The 22,706-nt window shown below is 44.3% G+C and overlaps 1 protein-coding gene across 2 annotated transcripts in view; it reads right to left on the bottom strand.

Moving 5' to 3' along the window:
* FER1L6 (fer-1 like family member 6) overlaps window positions 1–22,046 on the bottom strand; it is a 114,092-nt gene extending 92,046 nt beyond the window's left edge. The window contains exon 1 of one of the 2 annotated variants that reach the window (XM_081204298.1): window positions 21,949–22,046. In XM_081204298.1, coding sequence (XP_081060424.1) covers window positions 21,949–21,965 — 17 coding nt within the window. In that variant the 5' untranslated portion in view covers window positions 21,966–22,046. Of the gene's footprint in view, window positions 1–5,698; window positions 5,769–21,948 lie in introns of those variants that run through there. The other variant, XM_081204297.1, reaches the window with a different exon arrangement.
* Window positions 22,047–22,706: the final 660 nt, after the last annotated feature.

Below are 22,706 nucleotides of genomic sequence, written 5' to 3'. Positions count from 1 at the left end.
ATTGGTCTAAACTTGTATAAGCTGTACAGTTTGCAGGAAACGGTTTTTCTTGGTACAGAATTCTGAATTAGGCTGTTGGCATCAGTTGGGGACATGCTGGTGAAACAGGAGATTGGGTTTCTGTTTTCTTTTTATTAAAGATTTCTTGGTTTACAAAAGTATGTGCCATGTCTCTTTTTTCAAGTTACATTTTCGACAGATCAGTTTCGTTTGTTGAGACATTAGTGTGAAAGGGGGGAAAGAAGTGGAGGGGGCCATGTTGAGTGGGGTTGGGTGGCGATGCTTCTATTCTACGTAGTGTATGTGTGGGGTTTTGTGTCAGTGTCGCTTGTGCAGGTTCTCTTTACTATTCGCTTGTGTTCCTTTGGTGGTGAGAGAGGTTGGGGTTGGCCTAGGGTGTGGTTGGTTGTTTGTGATTGGCTGTGAACTTTGTTTTCATGTGTGAGTGGGGTGGGTGGGTGTTTTGGATCAGGTTAGCCATATTGATTCATATGCTGTTGGTGGATTTTTGTCATTGTCTTGTTGGGCTGTGTATGCGATAAAGGGGAGCCATACCGGGGTGAAGGCATCTTCTTCTATTTGTCCTCATGTCAGTTTCAGTTTATTGGTTAGTTTTTCTAATAAGGCTTTCCCCCATACTATTTGACACCATCGGTCCACGCAGCAGATCAGGTTTCTTACCTGAGTAATAACAAGCTAGTAATATTTGCAGCTCGTACCTGACCGTTTGCAACTAAACTAAATGTATTCAGGTTACAGAGACCTCAATAGGCAGAAGTTTTTGTTATCTGATCAGTTATATCTTATTTCCAGAACTGCCAGAGTACATGAATTAATTACAGGGGGGAAAGCTCAGGCGAGGGCATCTGAATCTGAAAGAGTGAGACGAATTACCAACTTGTTTCTGCCGCAGGAGACTTTGGTAACATATCCAGCAAATTTCTCAGTGAAATTTTTTCCAGAGGGGCAGAAGGGGTCCTTCCAGGCTGTTGCTATTTTCAGGTGGGATTCAATCACATACTGGCCAAATTCAGTTTGCACAAATTAAAGGTGAATTACTCTTGCACAGCAAAACCCACTTCTGCCCCAGAATTGGAGTCCTTTTTGGGGGGTGGGGCGTGGGGACCCCAGTTTTGCTCAGCTTTCTGTATAGCATCCATCTGAGGAGACTTCTGGCTAAAAAACAGAAGCCTCCTCAATATGGTGCTCCTCAGGTGCTCCTTCCTAGGGGTGGAGAGGAACGGTGGTCAATGGGAGGTAAAGAAGAAGCCACAGAGATGTGAGTAGCCATGACACCTCGCTGCACCGGCTCACATTAACAGCTACAGCAGGAATGTGGATGGCGCTGTGGCCTAAACCACTGAGCCTCTTGGGCTTGCTGATCAGAAGGTCGGCGGTTCAAATCCCCGTGACGGGGTGAGCTCCCATTGCTCTGTCCCAGCTCCTGCCAACCTAGCAGTTCGAAAGCACACCGGTGCAAGTAGATAAATAGGTACCACTGTGGCGGGGAGGTAAACAGTGTTTCTGTGTGCTCTGGTTTCCGTCACGGTGTTCTGTTGCGCCAGAAGTGGTTTAGTCATGCTGGCCACATGACCCAGAAAGCTGTCTGTGGACAAATGCTGGCCCCCTCGGCCTGAAAGCAAGATGAGTGCCGCAACCTCATAGTCACCTTTGGCTGGACTTCACCATCCAGGGGTCCTTTACCTTCAACAGCTACAGCTTCCTCAGTGAGGAAGGGCAAAGAAGGGCAAAAGAGCATCACATCCCACACTCTCAGAAGCTTGTTCACACTTCCACTTGTGCCATGCCTGGAAAACATGGCTCTCCAAGTGGTTTCCCCCCTTGCCCTGCTCCTTTCCAGGTCAAACAAACTTCCTTGGGAGGTGATGGGCTCTCCATCACTGGAAGATGCTTGGAGGAGATTGTAGCCACATATTCCTGCATTAGACTAGATGACATCCAAGATCTCTTCCAACTATATACTTCCATGAGCCTCTTTTTTCATACAATTTTTATTAAATTTTCTCTTTTACAATTTTGAATACTCATTTAAACATCCTTAAAATATCAACGGCTTCCCTTCTTCTCTTTCCATGGTTCATTTAGCATACCATAAATCCCTGCATATTTTACATATGGTAAACCGTTCAGAAATTCCATTATTACATCCATCAAATATTATTTACACTTATTTACACTGCTGGGGAAACCCAGCCAGATGGGCGGGGTATAAATAATAAATTATTAAATTATGATGATGATGAATTTATCTTAATTCTGCCAGCATTTTCAAATGTACACAATTCCCCCCCTCCCATATATTTAATAAACATTTTTCAATCTGCTTTAAATGTATGTTCTTCTTGTTCTCTTACTCTATATGTTAAGTTCAATCAATTCCAATTAACTACTTCTATGAATCTCTTCTAGACTGGAAAATTCTAACCAAGGAGGGTTGATGTTAATAATAATAATAATAATAATAATAATAATAATAATAATAATGATAATAATATAGTATTTATATTATGCCCATCTGACTGGGTTGCTCCAGCCACTCTGGGCAGCTTCCAACAAAATATTAAAAACACAGAAATGCATGCAGCCTCCCATTTCAGAAGCTACTGGATAGTCCTGCTGAGGAGCAAGAATGGGTCAAGGATATTCCCTTCATGTCTTAGAATCATAGAATCATAGAGTTGGAAGAGACCACAAGGGCCATCGAGTCCAACCCCCTGCCAAGCAGGAAACACCATCAGAGCACTCCTGACATATGGTTGTCAAGCCTCTGCTTAAAGACCTCCAAAGTAGGAGACTCCACCACACTCCTTGGCAGCAAATTCCACTGTCGAACAGCTCTTACTGTCAGGAAGTTCTTCCTAATGTTTAGGTGGAATCTTCTTTCTTGTAGTTTGGATCCATTGCTCCGTGTCCGCTTCTCTGGAGCAGCAGAAAACAACCTTTCTCCCTCCTCTATGTGACATCCTTTTATATATTTGAACATGGCTATCATATCACCCCTTAACCTCCTCTTCTCCAGGCTAAACATGCTCAGTTCCCTTAGCTGTTCCTCATAAGGCATCGTTTCCAGGCCTTTGACCATTTTGGTTGCCCTCCTCTTGTCTTGCCTGTGGCTTTTCCGGAAGCATCTGATTGGCAACACTGGGTAACAGGATTCTGGACTAGATGGGCCCCTTGGATTGGATGCTGTAGGGCTCTTTTTATTTTTTTGACCATTGCTCAAACGATTCCTGCATATGGTTTTTCTCACCCCTGACATGGGCTGTGCTGTTCACTGCATGAGCTCACGGAATCTGCCTTCTGGCTGATGCTTAGGTGCTTTTCAAAACACATGGCCATAAGACAGCTTAATGGGTTCCCACTATCAGAATGGGGCTGTTTTGCATAATACACACCATTAATATCTAACCCAGCGTAGCGGAGACCGCGGGAAATAAATAGACAAGTTAGAAACTGAAGGTGCTGATTCCCAGGATGGTGAATAAAATAGCCCATCCTAAATGCTTTCATCTTTAAGGAACTGAAAGCACATTTGCGAAGCTTTAACAGCACATTTATGCAAAGACAGGCATGGCAACCACTGCCAGCCTTTGACAGGGATCGCAACAATCTTTGGCTAAACTGCTATTTCCATGTTTGTAATTGTATGAAAAGATGTAAAATATGAAGGAATTGAAGCAGAATGATTTATGCAGCAGGATAGAGTAAACCTGCTTGCGTGCTTCTGTGAAACAAGTGTCCCTAGTTTCCAGGGACAGTCCCGGAATTACAAAAGCCATCCTGACTTCTGATTTGACCCTGGAATGTCCCTATTTCCCCTGCCAGCACTACTGTTGCATAACCTGCATAATATGCACAAAATATTCCTATACCTGAAATAGACTTGAAATTTATAGCTATCACAGAATTTAGGTTTTTATTGCGCAGAACGTGGGTTACAAATTCTACTTAAATTGCCATGAAAACAGTGGGGCTTCAGACCACACAGTTACACGCTTAATTCCACTAGGTGTGATTGCCTGGCTTGGACTGAAGCTTCTCCAGCACTGGACAGAGGAAAAACGATAAACTTCATCTTTAGATAAGCAAAAGGCTTGTGACACAATAGAAAATGAGCCAAATCAAGGGAGCAACTTCCACCCAACTCACAGCAGCATGCCCTAACAATGATGTCTATTCAAGCATAGTGAATTAACACTACACTACACTACACAGTGCACTACACTGACTTGACTCTCCCTCTCTTCGCTTGAACTAGGAGAAAACTTGCTTTCAGCTCTGTGTTTTAGAGTCCTGCAGAGTGTAACTACCCTGTTGCATTACTCTCTGTGAAGCCTGAATACATTCAAGGTCCAATAAGCTGCACAATTCATTGGTTGGTTGGTTGGTTGGTTGATTAGGTTTACTTATATGGCGCTTTTCCACAATGATCTGTGTCCAAAGCGGCTTACAAAACACATTCAAAACATCAAAATACAATATATGAAATACAGAGCATGTTGGTAGAATTAAATATGACAAAAATCAACCATTTAACAAACACAGTATAAATTCAATACAGCGGTACCTCAGGTTACAGACGCTTCAGGTTACAAACTCCGCTAACTCAGAAATAGTAACTTGGGTTAAGAACGTTGCTTCAGGATGAGAACAGAAATTGTGCGGCAGTGGTGCAGTGGCAGCAGCGGGAGGCCCCATTAGCTAAAGTGGTACCTCAGGTTAAGAACAGTTTCAGGTTAAGAACTGACCTCCGGAATGAATTAAGTTCTTAATCCGAGGTACCACTGTACTACCAAAAAATAAATTCTAAGATTACTGTATTTTTTGCTCTATAAGACTCACTTTTTCCCTCCTATAAAGTAAGGGGAAATGTGTGTGCATCTTATGGAGCGAGTGCTGTCTGCGCAGCTATCCCAGAAGCCAGAACAGCAAGAGGGATTGCTGCTTTCACTGCACAGCGATCCCTCTTGCTGTTCTGGCTTCTGAGATTCAGAATATTTTTTTCTTGTTTTCCTCCTCCAAAAACTAGGTGCGTCTTGTGGTCTGGTGCGTCTTATAGAGCGAAAAATACGGGTAAGTACATAAAAACAAAGCAAAACAAGAGTTGACTGACAATAAATTTTCTGAAATTAATGAAGCACTGCCTTTAAAAAAGTCCCCCACAATTAAGAACTTGCATTTTCACATTTAGATGTTGCAAGTGCATACTTTTAATTTCAACATACCATTTATCAAATATCAACATTTGCAGAATCTCAGTATTCAGTACACGCTAGCAACATTCTGAGAACCAAATCTGCAGTAACTTGGCCATCATGGCAGAATTGGCAGGGAAAGGCACATATTACATGTCACTGCAGGACATCCAAACCAGCCCACCCCCAATTTATATTATATACGTTCCTAGCTGTCAGGGACAGCACAAGCAAGCAGATCAGAGTTAGGGGCACTGACAACATCTGTAGAACTCTGGACTGGAACCACAGTGACGAAACAGATCACCAAACCCAGAAAATGAAAAATGTAGTTAGGATGTAACCCACTCCTATGCATGCTTACTTGGAAGTAAGTCCTGTTGCATTTGATGGAGCTTGCTCCCAGATAAACAAAGTTAACCAGCTGCACAGTATTCTTAAAAACACACACCAACTAATCCCAAAGTATCCTTTCACTTTACCTGTGAGATGGTGGAGTGTTCCCTGAGGGCTCCGACTCCATGACTAATGCTTCCCTCCCAGTGCTTGCCTTTTACATCTTGCGCCTGCTCCCCCCGCCTTATAGCTGTCTTTGAGATTTATTTACTCCTAAATGATGGGTTAGTCAGATCTGCAAACACAGTCCTGGAATACAGAACCTGCTGCTTGTGCAAACATTAGATTTCCTTGGCTCAGCTGGTAACTTTGGCTTTTCAATTGCCTGGCATGAAATAAGGAGGGGGGGAAATGCTTCACCGGCCACAGAACTGAGAGGCTGCTTCCACGCAAGAATTCTTGAGAACCGCAGTCACACGTTGCTTTTCTGAAATCAGGTGGAAGCAGAAATAGAATTGTGCTTCTTCTTGTTGTTGTTTAGTCGTTTAGCCGTGTCCAACTCTTCGTGACCCCATGGATCAGAGCATGCCAGGCACTCCTGTCTTCCACTGCCTCCTGCAGTTTAGTCAAACTCATGCTGGTAGCTTCAAGAACACTATCCAACCATCTCGCCCTCTGTCGTCCCCTTCTTCTTGTGCCCTCCATCTTTCCCAACATCAGGGTCTTTCCCAGGGAGTCTTCTCTTCTCATGAGGTGGCCAAAGTCTTGGAGTCTCAGCTTCAGGATCTGTCCTTCCATTGAGCACTCAGGGCTGATTTCCTTCAGAATGGATAGGTTTGATCTTCTTGCAGTCCATGGGACTCTCAAGAGTCTCCTCCAGCACCATAATTCAAAAGCATCAATTCTTCAGCTATCAGCCTTCTTTATGGTCCAGCTCTCACTTCCATATTTCTACACCGCAGTAAATATAGGGTTGTATTATCTACTAGTGCCCTTCCCTGTGGCCATGACCTTTCTCTAATGTTCTACAAAAGTCCCCAGCAACATTAGTTAGTAGCTTCCTCCTTAATTTAATGACTAGTTCAAATACATTTCTTTCATTTACAGTTAAACACCACTTTTTCACTATAAAAGAGGGAAATAATGGGGGGGGATACTAATTAACACCGTACCAAAGGTGCTCTTCATGTATAAAACACATAAAGGGGGTCCATATAATAGGAATGGAGTCTGCATGGCTGGCCAAGCCCAGGTATTGTGAAGCCAATACAGGCCAGCAACACCAACATTAGAAAGTTAACCAGAAGAATATGAAGAGAACCTGTTGTATATGAGTAGCTGTTCCTGATTCCTGTGCAGACATCTGAGCGCAACACCAGGAGAGGGGCTAATACATGGGTAGGCAAACTAAGGCCCGGGGGCCAGATTGGCTCAATCGCCTTCTAAATCCGGCTCGTGAACAGTCTGAGAATCAGCATGTTTTTACATGAGCAGAATATGTCCTTTTATTTAAATTGCATCTCTGGGTTATTTGTGGGGCCTGCCTGGTGTATTCATATGAATAGAATGTGTACTTTTATTTAAAATGAATCTCTGGGTTATTTGTGGGGCATAGGAATTCATTCATTTTATTAATTTTTTTCAAAATATAGTCCGGCCCCCCACAAGGTCTGAGAGACAGTGGACCGGCCCCCTGCTGAAAAAGTTTGCTGACCCCTGGGCTCATAGCACAACTTCACACAAATCCTCTTCAATGAAAGGGGTTTATTTAAAGGGCATTTCATCATCAATCCTCCAGCTACGCTGAACAGAAAGTGGTAACAATGGCAGAAACTGAAGGAGGAAGCTTTTAATTAAAGATACAGCACTCCCTAAAAGCTTATAATGGCTTTTAGCCATTACATCAGCTTTAAATAAAAGCAACTACTGGTTTTGTGAGTAGATACCATGTAACACACCCGTGAGCCATGTGCCAGTGATACCCCTGAGTGAAACCCAAATGCTAAATTTTGAATTTAATAAAATCACTGCAAATTCCACTCAGAAATCAAGCATAGGAGTTGTTAAGTCCTCTTCAGGATGGTACAAGCAACACAGTCATTTCCTGTTGTCCAGCCCTAATATGGTTGGCACAAGCTGGACAACGTTGACATGTCACTATCGGATATGTGGAGAGTGACTCTAAGCATTGTACTTATATTCTACGGCACTTGCTATGCAGGGTATTCTGTCAAAAAAAAAAGGTGCCCTGTTGAAATGAATCAGGACACACATTCCTTTCAAAAACAAAGAGGGGAATGTTGGAGAAATTAACAATTTCATAAAATTGTATCATTTCGATCAGGCATAGGCAACCTCCGGCCCTCCAGATGTTTGGGACTACAATTCCCATCATCCCTAGCTAACAGGACCAGTGGTCAGGGATGATGGGAATTGCAGTCCCAAACATCTGGAGGGATGGAGTTTGCCTATGCCTGATTTTGATGATTCTGTTTTCTTATTAGGCTATGGCCTAGCTAAACTAAAAGGGCCTGTACCTGTCTTTTACAGTACAGAACAGTGGCGTGTGGTCACTGGACTCTAAGGGGACTAGGTTAGTCCCCTAAATGTTCCCCAGTGGCTCCTTCCCAAAGCCCAGGAAGCTTCTTCCCAACTTAGGGAGGTAGGCACAATGTTCATGTGCACAATATCAGGACATCACAATGTCACATGCATTACTGCTCCCCTATGAAAAATTTCACCGCAAGCCACTGAGTACAGAACTACCTGCTTTTAGGTACTGTACATAATGAATATCTGTTCCAGAGCACTGAAAAGAATAAACTGTTAGACTCAATGGTGGCCACTGTATGCATGAAAAGAGAATCGGCTGGGCATGGCAACTGAGATCAATCTTGTATTGTTTCGTAGACAGATGAAAGAGGACATTGGAAGACTTTTAATGAACAGGAAAATCAGTCAAAGTCTTCATAAAGAAAGACACTGAAAAATTGTTGTATGTAATCACATGGTATTATAATGACGGCTAATCTGAAGAGCCAAATGGTTTTGATTGGTTCAGGATGGTGACATTGGGTTGCAACAATTAAGATTGCTGTGATCCTTTGGTGAATACAAAAGACTTGTGTAACCTGGAAATATATTTTAAAAATTGATTTGGGTTCAGTGGGACTTACTCCCAGGCAAGTAAGTACGGTATTTTCTGGCAGGAAAAAATACTTTTGCCCCTGTTCCCAAACTCTAGCGGAACAGGGCCTGAAACTTGAATTACTTAGATTCATATTCATAATGTTCCTAGGAAACTTGCACTCATTTTGGAGATTGGAAAGTGGTATCAAATTTACTCATCAATTATGTCATTAACTCATCCCACTAATCCACTAGGAAGTATGCTGTTATTAATTTATCCTTCTGTTCCCCCCGCCTCTGTTAAACAGAAACTCTGCTCTATTGACAAAGGAGGTGTTTATTTGGACATTGTGATAAATTTAGGTGGGAACTGAATCTAGCCACAAGCCATTTTTATCAGGATTAAGCAAGAAGAGGCATTTCCACTGAGCTGAAAATGACTCCAGTTCAGCCTTCTTATGGCAGGGCAAGAACCTCCATATAGGGATGAGAAAGAAACCCAATTCAGTTTGCATTTAAAGGTAAATTTAAATAATTTGCAATTTTCAAAATGATGTGCACTCCTAGGAATTTTGTAGCTCTCCAGCTATGTAATGATCAAAAGAATGCACACACTAGGGTCAAGTGTGCATATAAATGCAAACATTAGTGAAAATAACATACAGAAATGCAGTATGTTAGCAGAATGTGCTTTGCAAAAATGCGCCTGTTTGAAGAAATTAACACTATAAAATGCTGGTGAATTTTCATGAAAACTTTTTTAAAAATTGCAAACTAATGCAGAAATTTGGAGAGCTGAACTTGAGAGTGGAAAAGTGAGAAACTGAGCAAAACCAAAGCAGACCTATTTGCCCACCCCTACCTTCAACATAGGGACGCGGGTGGCACTGTGGGTTAAACCACAGAGCCTAGGGCTTGCCGATCAGAAGGTCGGCAGTTCGAATCCCCACAACGGGGTGAGCTCCCGTTGCTCGGTCCCTGCTCCTGCCAACCTAGCTGTTCGAAAGCACTTCAAAGTGCAAGTAGATAAATAGGTATCGCTCCGGCGGGAAGGTAAACAGCATTTCTGTGTGCTGCTCTGGTTTGCCAGAAGCGGCTTAGTCATGCTGGCCACATGACCCGGAAGCTGTACGCCGGCTTCCTTAGCCTATAAAGTGAGATGAGCGCCATAACCCCAGAGTTGGCCACGACTGGACCTAATGGTCAGGGGTCCCTTTACCTTTACCTTTACCTTTACCTTCGACATATGAGCAATTCCCATTTCTTTGTTCCTTTTTACTGGTCCCTAGAAAATCGAAATACTGAAGATAAACATTTCCCAAACTGGTGCCCTCAGCCCTAGTCAGGATGGCCCAAAGTAAGGGGTAATTGGCCTTGCATTTCAACAACATCTGGAAGACACCAACTTGGGGTGGCTGCTCTACAACAGTGGTCTTCAACTAGTCCAGACCTGAGACACACTGCTGGCTCCCAGCCTGTTATGGACCAGACTTGGGCTGGTCATAATCTCTCTGTCTAACTTACCTCACATAGTTGTTGTGAGGATAAGGCGGGGAACCACATGCACTGCTCTCTGAGCTTGTTGGTGAGGTGGCAAGAGAAGTAAGTCATGATCAGAGGTGCAAGAGCAGGAAAAGGGAGTCTCTGGCCCTTCATATGTCCTTTGACTCCTACTCCCAACAGCACCAGGCAGCCTGGCTATTGGTCAGGGCTGAGGAAGTGGGAGTCCAACAGCATTTATAAAGCCACAGGTTCAGCATCAGGGAGAGAAGGAAGGATAGAGGTAGGCAGAGAGACAAAGAGAGAGAGAACCTTACAGTGGTACCTTGGGTTAAGTACTTAATTCATTCCGGAGGTCCGTTCTTAACCTGAAACTGCTCTTAACCTGAAGCACCACTTTAGCTAATGGGGCCTCCCGCTCCCACCGCACGATTTCTGTTCTCATCCTGAAGCAAAGTTCTTAACCCAAGGTACTATTTCTGGGTTAGCGGAGTCTGTAACCTGAAGCGTATGTAACCTGAAGTGTATGTAACCCAAGGTACCACTGTATAAGTTTTTAATAAAAATTTGGACTAAACTGATGCACAGTTTCGAACCAGACACACTTTTCTCTTGGGTTTGGCTTTTTCTTTTGCCTTTTTCAATGGCCATATCATTTTGTTATGCTCTCAGAAGCGATAAAAATGAATTTTAAAAATGAGGAAAGCAGTAAGTGAAGTGGAAAAACAGTGGAGAATAAAGTAGAGGATGGTGGGAAGCAAATTAAGTTCGCCTCTGCAAATATATTGCTCTGTCGGGAAACAGAGGGAACTCGTGAAGGTTTTATTGAAACATGCGGGACTTCCTTTGATTCCTCTCTTTTTCTCTCTCAGACAAATAGACTTTCTTATCTAGAATCCACGTGAAGTCTCCTCCCTTTCTTCTGGTCTCCATTCGAACGCACTGTCTTTCCATTGTTGGCTGAAGCAGTGGCAAGATCAGCCGCCACTTATTCCTTCCTAAAAATAACAACTGGAAGCATGGTTTAAAATAAAATAACGAAGCTGAAAACTACCCTAGACATTAACAATGATGTTTGGATTTTATTAACCCATCCATTGCACAAGACATGCACCAGTAGAGGGAGATTATTGTGGAACTAATCATTAAGGAGAGTTGTAGAGTGAAAACAAACTCTTTGCCTCGGGGCAGAAAGTGGCATTGCCCATCATGTCTCTCACCATTTAATATACTGTTTAATATACCTTGAGATTTTCTCTGAAGTTGGTGCACTGTTCAAACATCATTCAGAAAGTTTACTGGGTGTTTCTCTATATCAATAATGTGTTCCAGCTTTACTCTGGTAAATATTCAGATCAGACTCTCTCTTGACTCAATATGTCGGCACATTTTTATCATTCCAGTGCTCATGGGATTCTACTTTATTTTTGCCATTGCTTGGAGGAGCTATGGAACAGCCCCAGTAAGAATGAATTTGTGTGGCTGTTTTGCTACAGCCTGCTGTTTTCTCTCTTTGCCTGGTTTTGCGGCATGCTCACAGCAAATGTGCCGCCATACCTGAGCACAAATAATTGATTTAAGTGAAGCAGAGAAAGAGGAGTTTTAGAGGCATCCTTGGCAGACTTAGGCTTTCTGGGTTTTCTGTGGGGCTGCACGCAAAGCCCTGCATAACCTTGGAGTCAAAGGGGGAAGGGAGATTACTACAGTGGGATCAAAGCCAGGGCTTTTTCAGCCGTGGCCCCGATCTGGTGGAACGCTCTGTCACAAGAGACTAGGGCCCTGCGGGACTTGACATCTTTCTGCAGGGCCTGCAAGATGGAGCTGTTCCACCAGGCCTTTGGTCAAGGCACAGTCTGACCCCTCTCTCCTTCTGTAATCCTAATAGAACTCTAACCCAATGGTTGCCATTAATTTGATTCTGAATTGATTTTAGAATGAATTTTAATTAATTGATTGTGTGATTTTATGTACACTGGGCTATTTTTACTTCTTGTTAGCTGCTCTGAGCCTGACTTTGGCCGGGGAGGGCGGAATACAAATAAATAATTATTATTATTATTATTATTATTATTATTATTAGGCAGCTGCTGCGGTTTCTGCCCCTTCCTCCTCCTCTCTTTCAGCTCTGCACCCTCTCCTGCCCCTGATAGGCTTTCTACCTCTGGCTCTTCTCTTTCCCTCGAACCTGAGAGCCAGTGTGGTGTAGTGGTTAAGAGCGGTGGACTTGTAATCTGGTGAACTGGGTTCACTTCCCCACTCCTCCACTTGCAGTTGCTGGGTGACCTTGGGCCAGTCACACTTCTCTGAAGTCTCTCAGCCTCACTCACATCACAGATACAGATAGGTAGCCGTGTTGGTCTGCCATAGTCAAAATAAAAAAAAATCCTTCCAGTAGCACCTTAAAGACCAACTAAGTTAGTTCTTGGTATGAGCTTTCGTGTGCATGCACACTTCTTCAGATACACTGAAACAGAAGTTGCCAGACCCTTCTATATAGTGAGAAGGTGGGGAGGGGTGTTACTCAGAAGGGTGGTGGGAATGGGAGATTGGCAGATAGCTGAGATGAGCCTGTTGACGACTCTTAACGACTGTAATAGGTCTTACAGGAAAAGGCAAGGGGTGAGAAGGTGAGAAATGGCTTAGTCATGTATAATGAGATAAGAATCCATAGAATGGAACTAACTTAGTTGGTCTTTAAGGTGCTACTGGAAGGAATTTTTTTATTTTCACCTCACAGAGCGTTTGTTGTGGGGGAGGAAGGGAGAGGAGAATGTTAGCCGCTTTGAGACTCCTGAAGGGGAGTGATAAAGCAGGATATCAAATCCAAACTCCTCTTCTTCTCCTCCTGCCTTCCAGCCTCCCTCTTCCTCTGACCCGTCTTCAGAGTCCACCCCCACGATGCTGGCTGTGAGCTTTCCTCCTCTGCTGCTTCCCTGGGGAGTTCTTCAGCTGGAGATGCCACTGCTTCCCTTCACCCAGCCAGTACCTTACAGATGTGGAACAGATATTGTGTGGCACCTGTAACCGTGCCAATTCTGCTGATCGAAGGGGTTGAATGGGCACATGCGGGGCGAAGCAATCTCATAGGTACCCGGGTTCCAAGTTGTTCAGGGCTTTGTATAGTAAAAGTAACACATTGGACTTGCAAATCAGCAAGCAGTGCCGATCTCTCAACCTCTCTCCTGTCAGCAATCGCCCTATGTCTTAAATCTTTGGTTTTCTGCATGCGTGCGATACGGCCAGCACTGACACTGTGCCCTGCAAAGGAGGCAAGACCCCCTGTGTAGGTCTCCTGAGAGATTTCAGCTGTGAAGCAGATACTTGTGAGGTTTTTGGAGGGAACTGAGGTTTGCAGGTGGAAAGCAAGTTACTAAGCAATCTTGGCCCATCCCTAGAGCAAATAAACCTATTTGCTTCTCTGACATTTGTCATCATTTCTGAATCTGGGAAAAAGGTGTCCCTAGCAGTGCTGTAGGGGTAGATCAAAAGACAAGAGCCCAAAGGAAACCTCACAAAAACATAACTGTGCAAATAAAAGGCTCTGTTTGCAAGTGTTTGGGGAACGTGGTTTGCATCTTGCCAAGAGAATGTGTACAGCTCTTTGTTTCCAAATAAGCAGCTCCGTATGCGTGCCGATCGGACTAGCTCTGAGCTAAAACGCAGGTTGGTTTACATGAATGCTGCTGTCCAGTGCAAAAATAACCCCTCTCCCCTATCATAATTTTCTTGAGTTGGAAGGTTGAAGGGATGAGGGAGTATCTGATGGGGAGTTGGAAGTGCAACAGCAGAGATCATTTGGTTTGTATCTTTAATTGCTAATTCTGTTAAGTGTTAGAGTCAACTAGCCAACAATGATTCCATGTGGAAATTTGATTCCTTCAGTGCGCTCTATGTGGGGCCTCCCTTGCGCTTGGTCTGGAAACTTCAGTTAGTGCAGGATGCTGCGATATGGTTGCTGCCAGGAGTGAGATCCTGTCAGCATGTCTCACATCTGCTCAGACAATTGAAAGGAATTCATATTTTAGTGTAGCAGCTCCTAAACACTAGAACTCCCTGCCTATTGACATTTCAGAAGGTCGGAGGTTTGAATCCCCGCGACTGGGTGAGCTCCCGTTGCTCGGTCCCTGCTCCTGCCAACCTAGCAGTTCGAAAGCACGTCGAGGTGCAAGTAGATAAATAGGTAGGGCTCCAGCGGGAAGGTAAACAGCGTTTCCATGCACTGCTCTGGTTCGCCAGAAGCGGCTTAGTCATGCTGGCCACAAGACCGGGAAGCTGTACGCCGGCTCCCTCGGCCAGTAAAGCGAGATGAGCGCCGCAACCCCAGAGTCAGTCACTACTGGAACTAATGGTCAGGGGTCCCTTTACCTTTGCCTTACTTTCTTTGTATCCTTTTTCAGCACCAGCAAAAACAAACGAAACAAAAAAACAAAAACTGTTTGGAGAAACCTGTCTGCATTTTAATCTGTAATATTATCTTATAGTACATATTTTCAACTGTTGTTTTTATTCGTATTCATATTTTTTAAAACCTTGTTTTTAACTTTCTTGACAATTTTTAATGTGCATTTTATATTATTTGCAAAACTCTGGGCCGAAACAGGTCCCCTACCCTTATCTAGGAAACAAAAGAGTGCATTTTATAGGTTACTAACTTTAACTACCAACTCCAAGTATTGCATAGAAAACGTGATTATTGCTACAGACTGCAGCTTCACAATTTCATTGCTAAGTGACTCTGCAGCATCACCTAGTGGTTCTGGAGACCAGCAGGAGATTTTCTAATACTTTTTTTTTAAAAAAAAAACTTCACTTCGCTCCATCAGAGAAACTATGGGCTGTCTTAATAGCAGGAGTGGCTTTATTTGTATAAATCTTCTAAGTATGCAGCCATAGAAAGGAGCAGAACCAGGCAGAGGGCCTTCTCAGTAGTAGTGCCAGCCTTGTGGAACGCCCTCCCATCAGATATCAAGGAAATAAGCAGCTATCTTATTTTTAAAAGACATCTGAAGGCAGCCCTGTTTAGGGAAGTTTTCAATATTTAATGCTCTACAGTGGTACCTCGGGTTACATACACTTCAGGTTAGCGGAGTCTGTAACCTGAAGCGTCTGTAACCCGAGGTACCACTGTATTGTTATTCTAAAGGCAGGAGATGCAGCCTTCATGCTGAAGCTGGTCAGTGAATCATAGAATCATAGAATCCTAGAGTTGGAAGAGACCACAAGGGCCATCGAGTCCAACCCCCTGCCAAGCAGGAAACACCATCAGAGCACTCCTGACATATGGTTGTCAAGCCTCTGCTTAAAGACCTCCAAAGTAGGAGACTCCACCACACTCCTTGGCAGCAAATTCCACTGTCAAACAGCTCTTACTGTCAGGAAGTTCTTCCTAATGTTTAGGTGGAATCTTCTTTCTTGTAGTTTGGATCCATTGCTCCGTGTCCGCTTCTCTGGAGCAGCAGAAAACTACCTTTCTCCCTCCTCTATATGACATCCTTTTATATATTTGAACATGGCTATCATATCACCCCTTAACCTCCTCTTCTCCAGGCTAAACATGCCCAGCTCCCTTAGCCGTTCCTCATAAGGCATCGTTTCCAGGCCTTTGACCATTTTGGTTGCCCTCCTCTGGACACGTTCCAGTTTGTCAGTGTCCTTCTTGAACTGTGGTGCCCAGAACTGGACACAGTACTCCAGGTGAGGTCTGACCAGAGCTTAATACAGTGGCACTATTACTTCCCTTGATCTAGATGCTATACTCCTATTGATGCAGCCCAGAATTGCATTGGATTTTTTAGCTGCCGCGTCACACTGTTGGTTCATGTCAAGTTTGTGGTCAACCAAGACTCCTAGATCCTTTTCACAGTGGCTGGATCCAGTGGCTGGATGGGAGACCATCAGTTGGTAGAACATGAGACTCTTAATCTCAGGGCCGTGGGTCTGAGCCCCATGTTAGGCAGAAGATTCCTGCATTGCAGGGGGTTAGAATAGATGGTGATGATTCTATGGTTGCCTTGAGCTCCATAATAGAAGACACGTAGGATGTAAATGGAGGCAGTGAGAGATTTTACTTTCTTGGGCTCCATCATCACTGCAGATGGTGACAGCAGTCACGAAATTAAAAGACACCTGCTTCTTGGGAGAAAAGCAATGACAAACCTAGACAGCACCTTAAAAAGCAGAGAAATTACCTTGCCGACAAAGGCCTGTATAGTTAAAGCTATGTTTTTTCCCAGTAGTGATGTATGGAAGTGAGAGCTGGACTATAAAGAAGGCTGATTGCCAAAGAATTGATGCTTTTGAATTATGGTGCTGGAGGAGACTCTTGAGAGTCCCATGGACTGCAAGAAGATCAAACCTCTCCATTCTTAAGGAAATCAGCCCTGAGTGCTCACTGAAAGGACAGATCCTGAAGCTGAGGCTCCAAGACTTTGGCCACCTCAAGAGAAGAGAAGAGAAGATTCTCTGGAAAAGACCCTGAAGTTGGGAAAGATTGAGGGCACAAAAGAAGGGGATGACAGAGGACGAGATGGCTGGACAGTGTTTTCGAAGCTACCGACATGAGTCTGACCAAACTGTGGGAGGCAGTGGAAGACAGGAGTGCCTGGCGTGCTCTGGTCCATGGGGTCACAAAGAGTCAGACACGACTAAACCACTAAACAACAAGGATGTAAATGTAGTAAATAAAATAAAAGCACAGCGATAGCAGCTTGTTTCCAGCTAAATCGGAGCCCTGGGGATCAGCAATCAAAATACTCACAGGAAGATCTAGGTTTGCTATAATGTCAGGGTTGGCAGAAACTACCAGTACCACCTATTAGTTGAAAGGCCACTATAGAGGTGGCACTGGCGGCTGGCGGCTGAGGTAGCAACAGATCTAGACTCCAAGGAGCATGCCTTAGCTGTGGCTGCTGCCATGGTAGCGGGAAATGCATTCCTTGGAGGCCAGCTCTGCTGCCCCTATGGATCCTGCCGCCTGAGGCAGCTGCCTCGCCTTGCCTCACGGATGAGCCGGCCCTGTTTCACACTATGGAGAAGAGTGCTAAATACTTTCCCTGATCCCACCAAAGATGTCATTAGCTCCATAGGGAAAAGCATACAAATACAATCCTGGGATGTCTTTTTGTTTTCCCCTCTGTGGAGCCGATAGCACTTTTGGGGGGTGATTGTCAGGAGGCATGCTATTTAAATTGGGAACAGAGTGGAGGGAAACAGTTAAATATCCCCTCGATTAGTGCCACTTCCCTGTTCCTTCGAAGCAGCCTTGTGAAGATGCTAATGATTAAAACACCTTTTTAAAAAATGCCTAGTTTAGCCCTAAGGGAAGTTTTGTTTCAAGAAAAGGAAGAGGGTTTAATAATAATAATAATAATAATAATAATAATAATAATAATAATAATAATAATAATAAAGCTCAGATGAATAAAGCAAAATTTCTCAGGCAGCATGAAGCACTCAGCAGACTCGTTTGTCGAGTTTCTTGATAGCCCTAATTTGCATCTCTTTATGTACATATTGGCTCTAAAATGGATTCTCCAGTCACAGGGCAGTCGGTTTCTGTCTCCCTGCTCCATCTCTCTCTGTCTTCTCCATGCCTAGGCATCTGCTCACCTCAGCATTGGGGACTCGTCTGCTGTTAAGGCAGCAGGTGTGCTCAGTTATTGGCCTTGTGACCTGGGAAGCTGCAAGAGGGAGAAGATGAAGGGGCGGTCCTGTTGAGCAAGCAGGACATCTATCCTCATTGCCCAATGGCAGGGTTGGTTACGATCGGTGTCAGTCAACACCGCAGACAGGCTTGACCTGCTCGTTCTATTTTATTATATGTGGGTTTTTGGAACCAAAAAGCTTCCTCCAGTAACCTTAACGTAACTTTCAGAAAGATCTTTGTTCCAGAAAAGGGAAGCACTTGTACGTGAAGAGACATATTGGGTGAAGGAAATAAATTAACTGAACTCCTGAGCATGCGCAGAGCGACACACTCTCTCACACCAACTGGCCACAGGACGGTCACATGCTCTGGTGGAGTTTACCTTTTACCTTTTAGAGGTAAACCTTTGAGCTTGTGACTATGAGACTTTGCAACAAGCACCTCATAATTCACTTTCCATGTGGTCCAGCAAGGCATTAAGGGGTTTTTTCGTCATCAAGCATTTGGGTGGTAAATATGCTGGTTTCCCTACTAGTCCACATGACTTACAGAGTTTAGCATGGACTGTGGAGAACAGGGAACAGGGGGGAATTTTTCACTTAAAGGCAAACCTATCTAATCCACATTTTCCGAATCAACATCTAAAACGGAAGCCCATCCTTCAAACCCACAGTTCCCCAAAGTTTGCAGTGCAGCACTCAAGTCACTTAACGTGTACAAAAACCCATACAGTGGGTGAAATGTGCATATAAATTCATATATTGGTGCCTTAAAGCAGGGGAAATTGCTTTGCAAAGCGTGTCTGCCAATGTCTCTGCTAGGGAAAACGGCATACAAAAATGTATTTAATAGGAGGCATTCACAGCAAAATGCTTATGAATTTTCAAGATGACTTTTTTTAAAAGGGGATTGCACACTGATGTGGACAAGTGGAAAACTGAACGTTAGACAGGAATCTGAAATGGACACATTTGTCCATCTCTGGCACAGAATGTTAGTGGTTTTGGGGCACCCTGGAGATCAACAAGCCCATCCCCCGGGTTTAATCCAGAATCTGCAATGCAGACTGCACCTGCAGAATCTATCCAGCCTTGGCTTAAATATGCATGGGTGGCTTTCTGCTTATCCCTCAACAGATGAAGCCAGAGTTATGTGACCTAGAAGCAAAGCAGCGAGCTGGAGAGAGAGTCAGAGCAATGTTTGAAAGCAATGTTTGATTTCTGTTTGAATCCAAGGCTGCAAACTAGCGGAAAAAGAAGAGAATTGTGGGGGTGCTGATGCTGTGGCCCCCTCCATCGTAGGCTTGGGTTGAATATATATGTAAATAAACCATCCATCATAAAGGCATCACAGTCTTCACTGTGACTCATTTCCAAAAGGAAACACGAACTCTGGCTAAGCACCTGAGATCCCTGGAATCTCACACCTCTTGAAGATTGGGGTGGTGAGCAACAATATATTAGCTCCCTGAAACAGAAGTGCTTCCTTGGGGAGGGGGGAGATGTCTGGGTCCAGTCCAACAACTGATTGACAGCTGCACAGTTGCCCATGTAGCACGTTAAGCAGCAGCCTTTATATATTATTTGTTTATTTATTTATTCATTTATACCCCGCCCATCTGGCTGGGTTTCTCCAGCCACTCTGGGCGGATTCCAATGGAATATTAAAATAACCTATTAAACATTAAAAGCTTCCCTAAACAGGGCTGCCTTCAGATGTCTTCTAAAAATCTGGTAGTTTTCCTCTTTGACATCTGATGGGAGGGCGTTCAACAGGGCGGGTGCCACTACCGAGAAGGCCCTCTGCCTGCTTCCCTGTAACTTGGCTTCTCGCAGCGAGGGAACCGCCAGAAGGCCCTCAGCGCTGGACCTCAGCGTCCGGATAGAATGATGGAGGTGGAGACACTCCTTCAGGTATACTGGACCGATGCCGTTTAGGGCTTTAAAGCTCAGCACCAACACTTTGAATTGTGCTCAGAAACGTACTGGGAGCCAGTGTAGGTCTTTCAAGACTGGTGTTATATGGTCTCGGCGGCCGCTCCCAGTTACCAGTCTAGCTGCCGCATTCTGGATTAGTTGTAGTTTCTGGGTCACCTTCAAATGTAGCCCCACATAGAGCGCATTGCAGTAGTCCAAGCGGGAGATAACCAGAGCGTGCACCACTCTGGCGAGACAGTCCACAGGCAGGTAGGGTCTCAGCCTGTGTACCAGATGGAGCTGGTTAACAGCTGCCCTGGACACAGAATTGACCTGTGCCTCCACGGACAGCTGTGAGTCCAACGTGACTCCCAGGCTGCGCACCTGGTTCTTCAGGGGCACAGTTACCCCATTCAGGACCAGGGAGTCCTCCACACCCGCCCGCCTCCTGTCCCCCCAAAACAGTACTTCTGTCTTGTCAGGATTCAACTTGAATCTTGCTATTTTTCAAAAAGCCAAATGAAACTTCCTTCTTCCCGAGTCCTCCTGAGCTTTCCGTGCATCCACCCCATTAAAGTCTTGGAGTCCCTCCAGACTGCTAGGTTGTGTGTTTTGTTTTTTTTGTTTTTGCGGCTGCATTCTGCAACATTCAAGTAGGTAGCCGTGTTGGTCTGACACAGTAGAAATATACTTTAAAAATGAAAAAAAATTGTCCAGTAGCCCCTTAGAGACCAACTAAATTTGTTCTTGGTAGGAGCTTTCGTATCTGAAGAAGTGTGCATGCACACAAAAGCTCATACCAGGAACAAACTTAGTTGGTCTCTAAGGGGCTACTGGACAATTTTTTTTAAAAAAAAATGTATATATTTATTCTGCAACATGTCATTGATGCAGTAATAGAAGAAGAAGAAGAAGAAGAAGAAGAAGAAGAAGAAGAAGAAGAAGAAGAAGAAGAAGAAGAAGAAGAAGAAGAAGAGTTTGGATTTGATATCCCGCTTTATCACTACCCGAAGGAGTCTCAAAGCGGCTAACATTCTCCTTTCCCTTCCTCCCCCACAACAAACACTCTGTGAGGTGAGTGGGACTGAGAGACTTCAGAGAAGTGTGACTGGCCCAAGGTCACCCAACAGCTGCATGTGGAGTTGCGGGGAAGCGAACCCGGTTCACCAGATTATGAGTCCACTGCTCTTAACCACTACACCACTCTGGCTCTCAACGTATTAGTGGTGGATTTAAACAGGACCATCCACACGCCATTCTATTAGTTGTTCTACGATGCTTCTGCAATGTTGTCGGGTTATTGGTGCCTAGAGGGTCACTCTTGGACCAAAATACAACAAGAGCGGGTCAAGAATTAATCAGACTGTTTGCGGTACAAAAAGTTGTGGGATTTTAGCAGGATGTTACAGGTGCACACTGATGGGCAATGATGTGGTATGTCTGCCCTGAAATACTTGCAGACGCAGCCAGTATTGAAAGAGGGATTGTGTATAACTGCCCCAATACCTTCATAAGCGCAAATGATCTTAACCATGCGTCGAAGTTCCCATTGTGTTGGTTGGAGGTATCTACCCATGGTAAGTCTGCACAGGATTGCAGCCTTAAATCTAATATCCATTCCCTCTTAAGAAAAGCCTTGCATAGGATGCAGGAAATGGCTTAAGTAGTTTTCTGGTCTCCATTCAGGTCTTTAAAAATGTAACCCTAGAAATAACTATTAAGACACCAAGAGTAATGCCTTGCCTTCTGCAAAGGTGGACTATAGCTGTCAACTTTTCCCTTTTCTTGCAAGGAATCCTATTCAGAATAAGGGAATTTCCCTTTAAAAAATGGGAAACGTTGACAGCTATCAGCTGGGCATACCCGAACCCCGCAGTTTCAACGCATTCCGATTTCTGCAAAGGACACGAATTTATGCAGGTCTGCATAGAACCAGACTGTGGGCTAAACAGTGGAATCTTACAAAGCAGTTCAATGACTTTTACGCCCAGGAAATTGGCATAGTATTGAAGGCCCAAAGATGCTTGGAAGTTGTCAGTCAGATTAAGCTAAAAACAAAACAAAACTTCCTTCAGAGAAAGAGAATAAAAACTAATCACAACACAGCATTTGTTGGCATACTGCCCCTATTCCTGGAACTGGTTTATTTTCATCCACTGTCCCCCATCTCACAATCTCCCCATGTAACCCAGAAAAGGAGACTTACTTTTGGAGCTTCTCCATCGTTCCGCTCTCCTCAACCCTTGGTCCGCTAAAGGCTGTGTGTTCTGCAACTAATCCAGAGGTATGTCATTGTTGCTGCTGCTGCTGCCACCAACTATAGGATTTGCCAGGAGTTAAGCCTACCAAGATATCAGCCACTCCGGCAGGGTGGGGCTGTTTAAACATATGACTGTGCTTTTCTCATTCAGTACAAGAATGCCCAGGACCATGAAATTAAATGAGGCGCTGTAAAACCAGGCAGATTTGGCATTTTCCTTCAGCGGGATTGTGAGATAAGCATCAGATTGCTCGTTGTTTTGGGAAGTTTAGATCAGCTTTCCCCAGCAGCCTCTGACTTGATGTGTGCGGGACAGCACCTTTGCCATGCTCCAAATCTGTTTCACCATCAACATTTGTGGGCATAGCTCTACAACAGGGTTTCCTAAAGTGGGGGGATGATCCAGGGGGGCAGTAGTAGCCTCGGGTGCAATTGGGGAGGGGGCATTAAATGAAAATGGGAGGACAGTGGAAGCATAAAGAAGAGAAGAACAATTTGAAAAACCGTTCATACTGTACGTGTTTCATCTGTTGTGCAATGATGCTTAGCGCCAGGTCGGGCACTGTTGTGGGATGGCAACAATGCCACCCCTGGATCTTGGGGTCATGCTGGAGGGAAGGGGTTTTCCTGGGCTTTCTGGCTTCACTCGGTTAGGATAGCTCAGTTGGTAGAGCATGAGCCTCTTAATCCCAGGGTTGTGGGTT

This window comes from Podarcis bocagei (genome assembly GCF_964188305.1).
Source record: "Podarcis bocagei genome assembly, chromosome: 8".
NCBI classification, from domain to species: domain Eukaryota; kingdom Metazoa; phylum Chordata; class Lepidosauria; order Squamata; family Lacertidae; genus Podarcis; species Podarcis bocagei.
The sequence above is the reverse complement of the archived record's forward strand: the minus strand, read 5'-3'. Positions and strand labels throughout refer to the sequence as shown.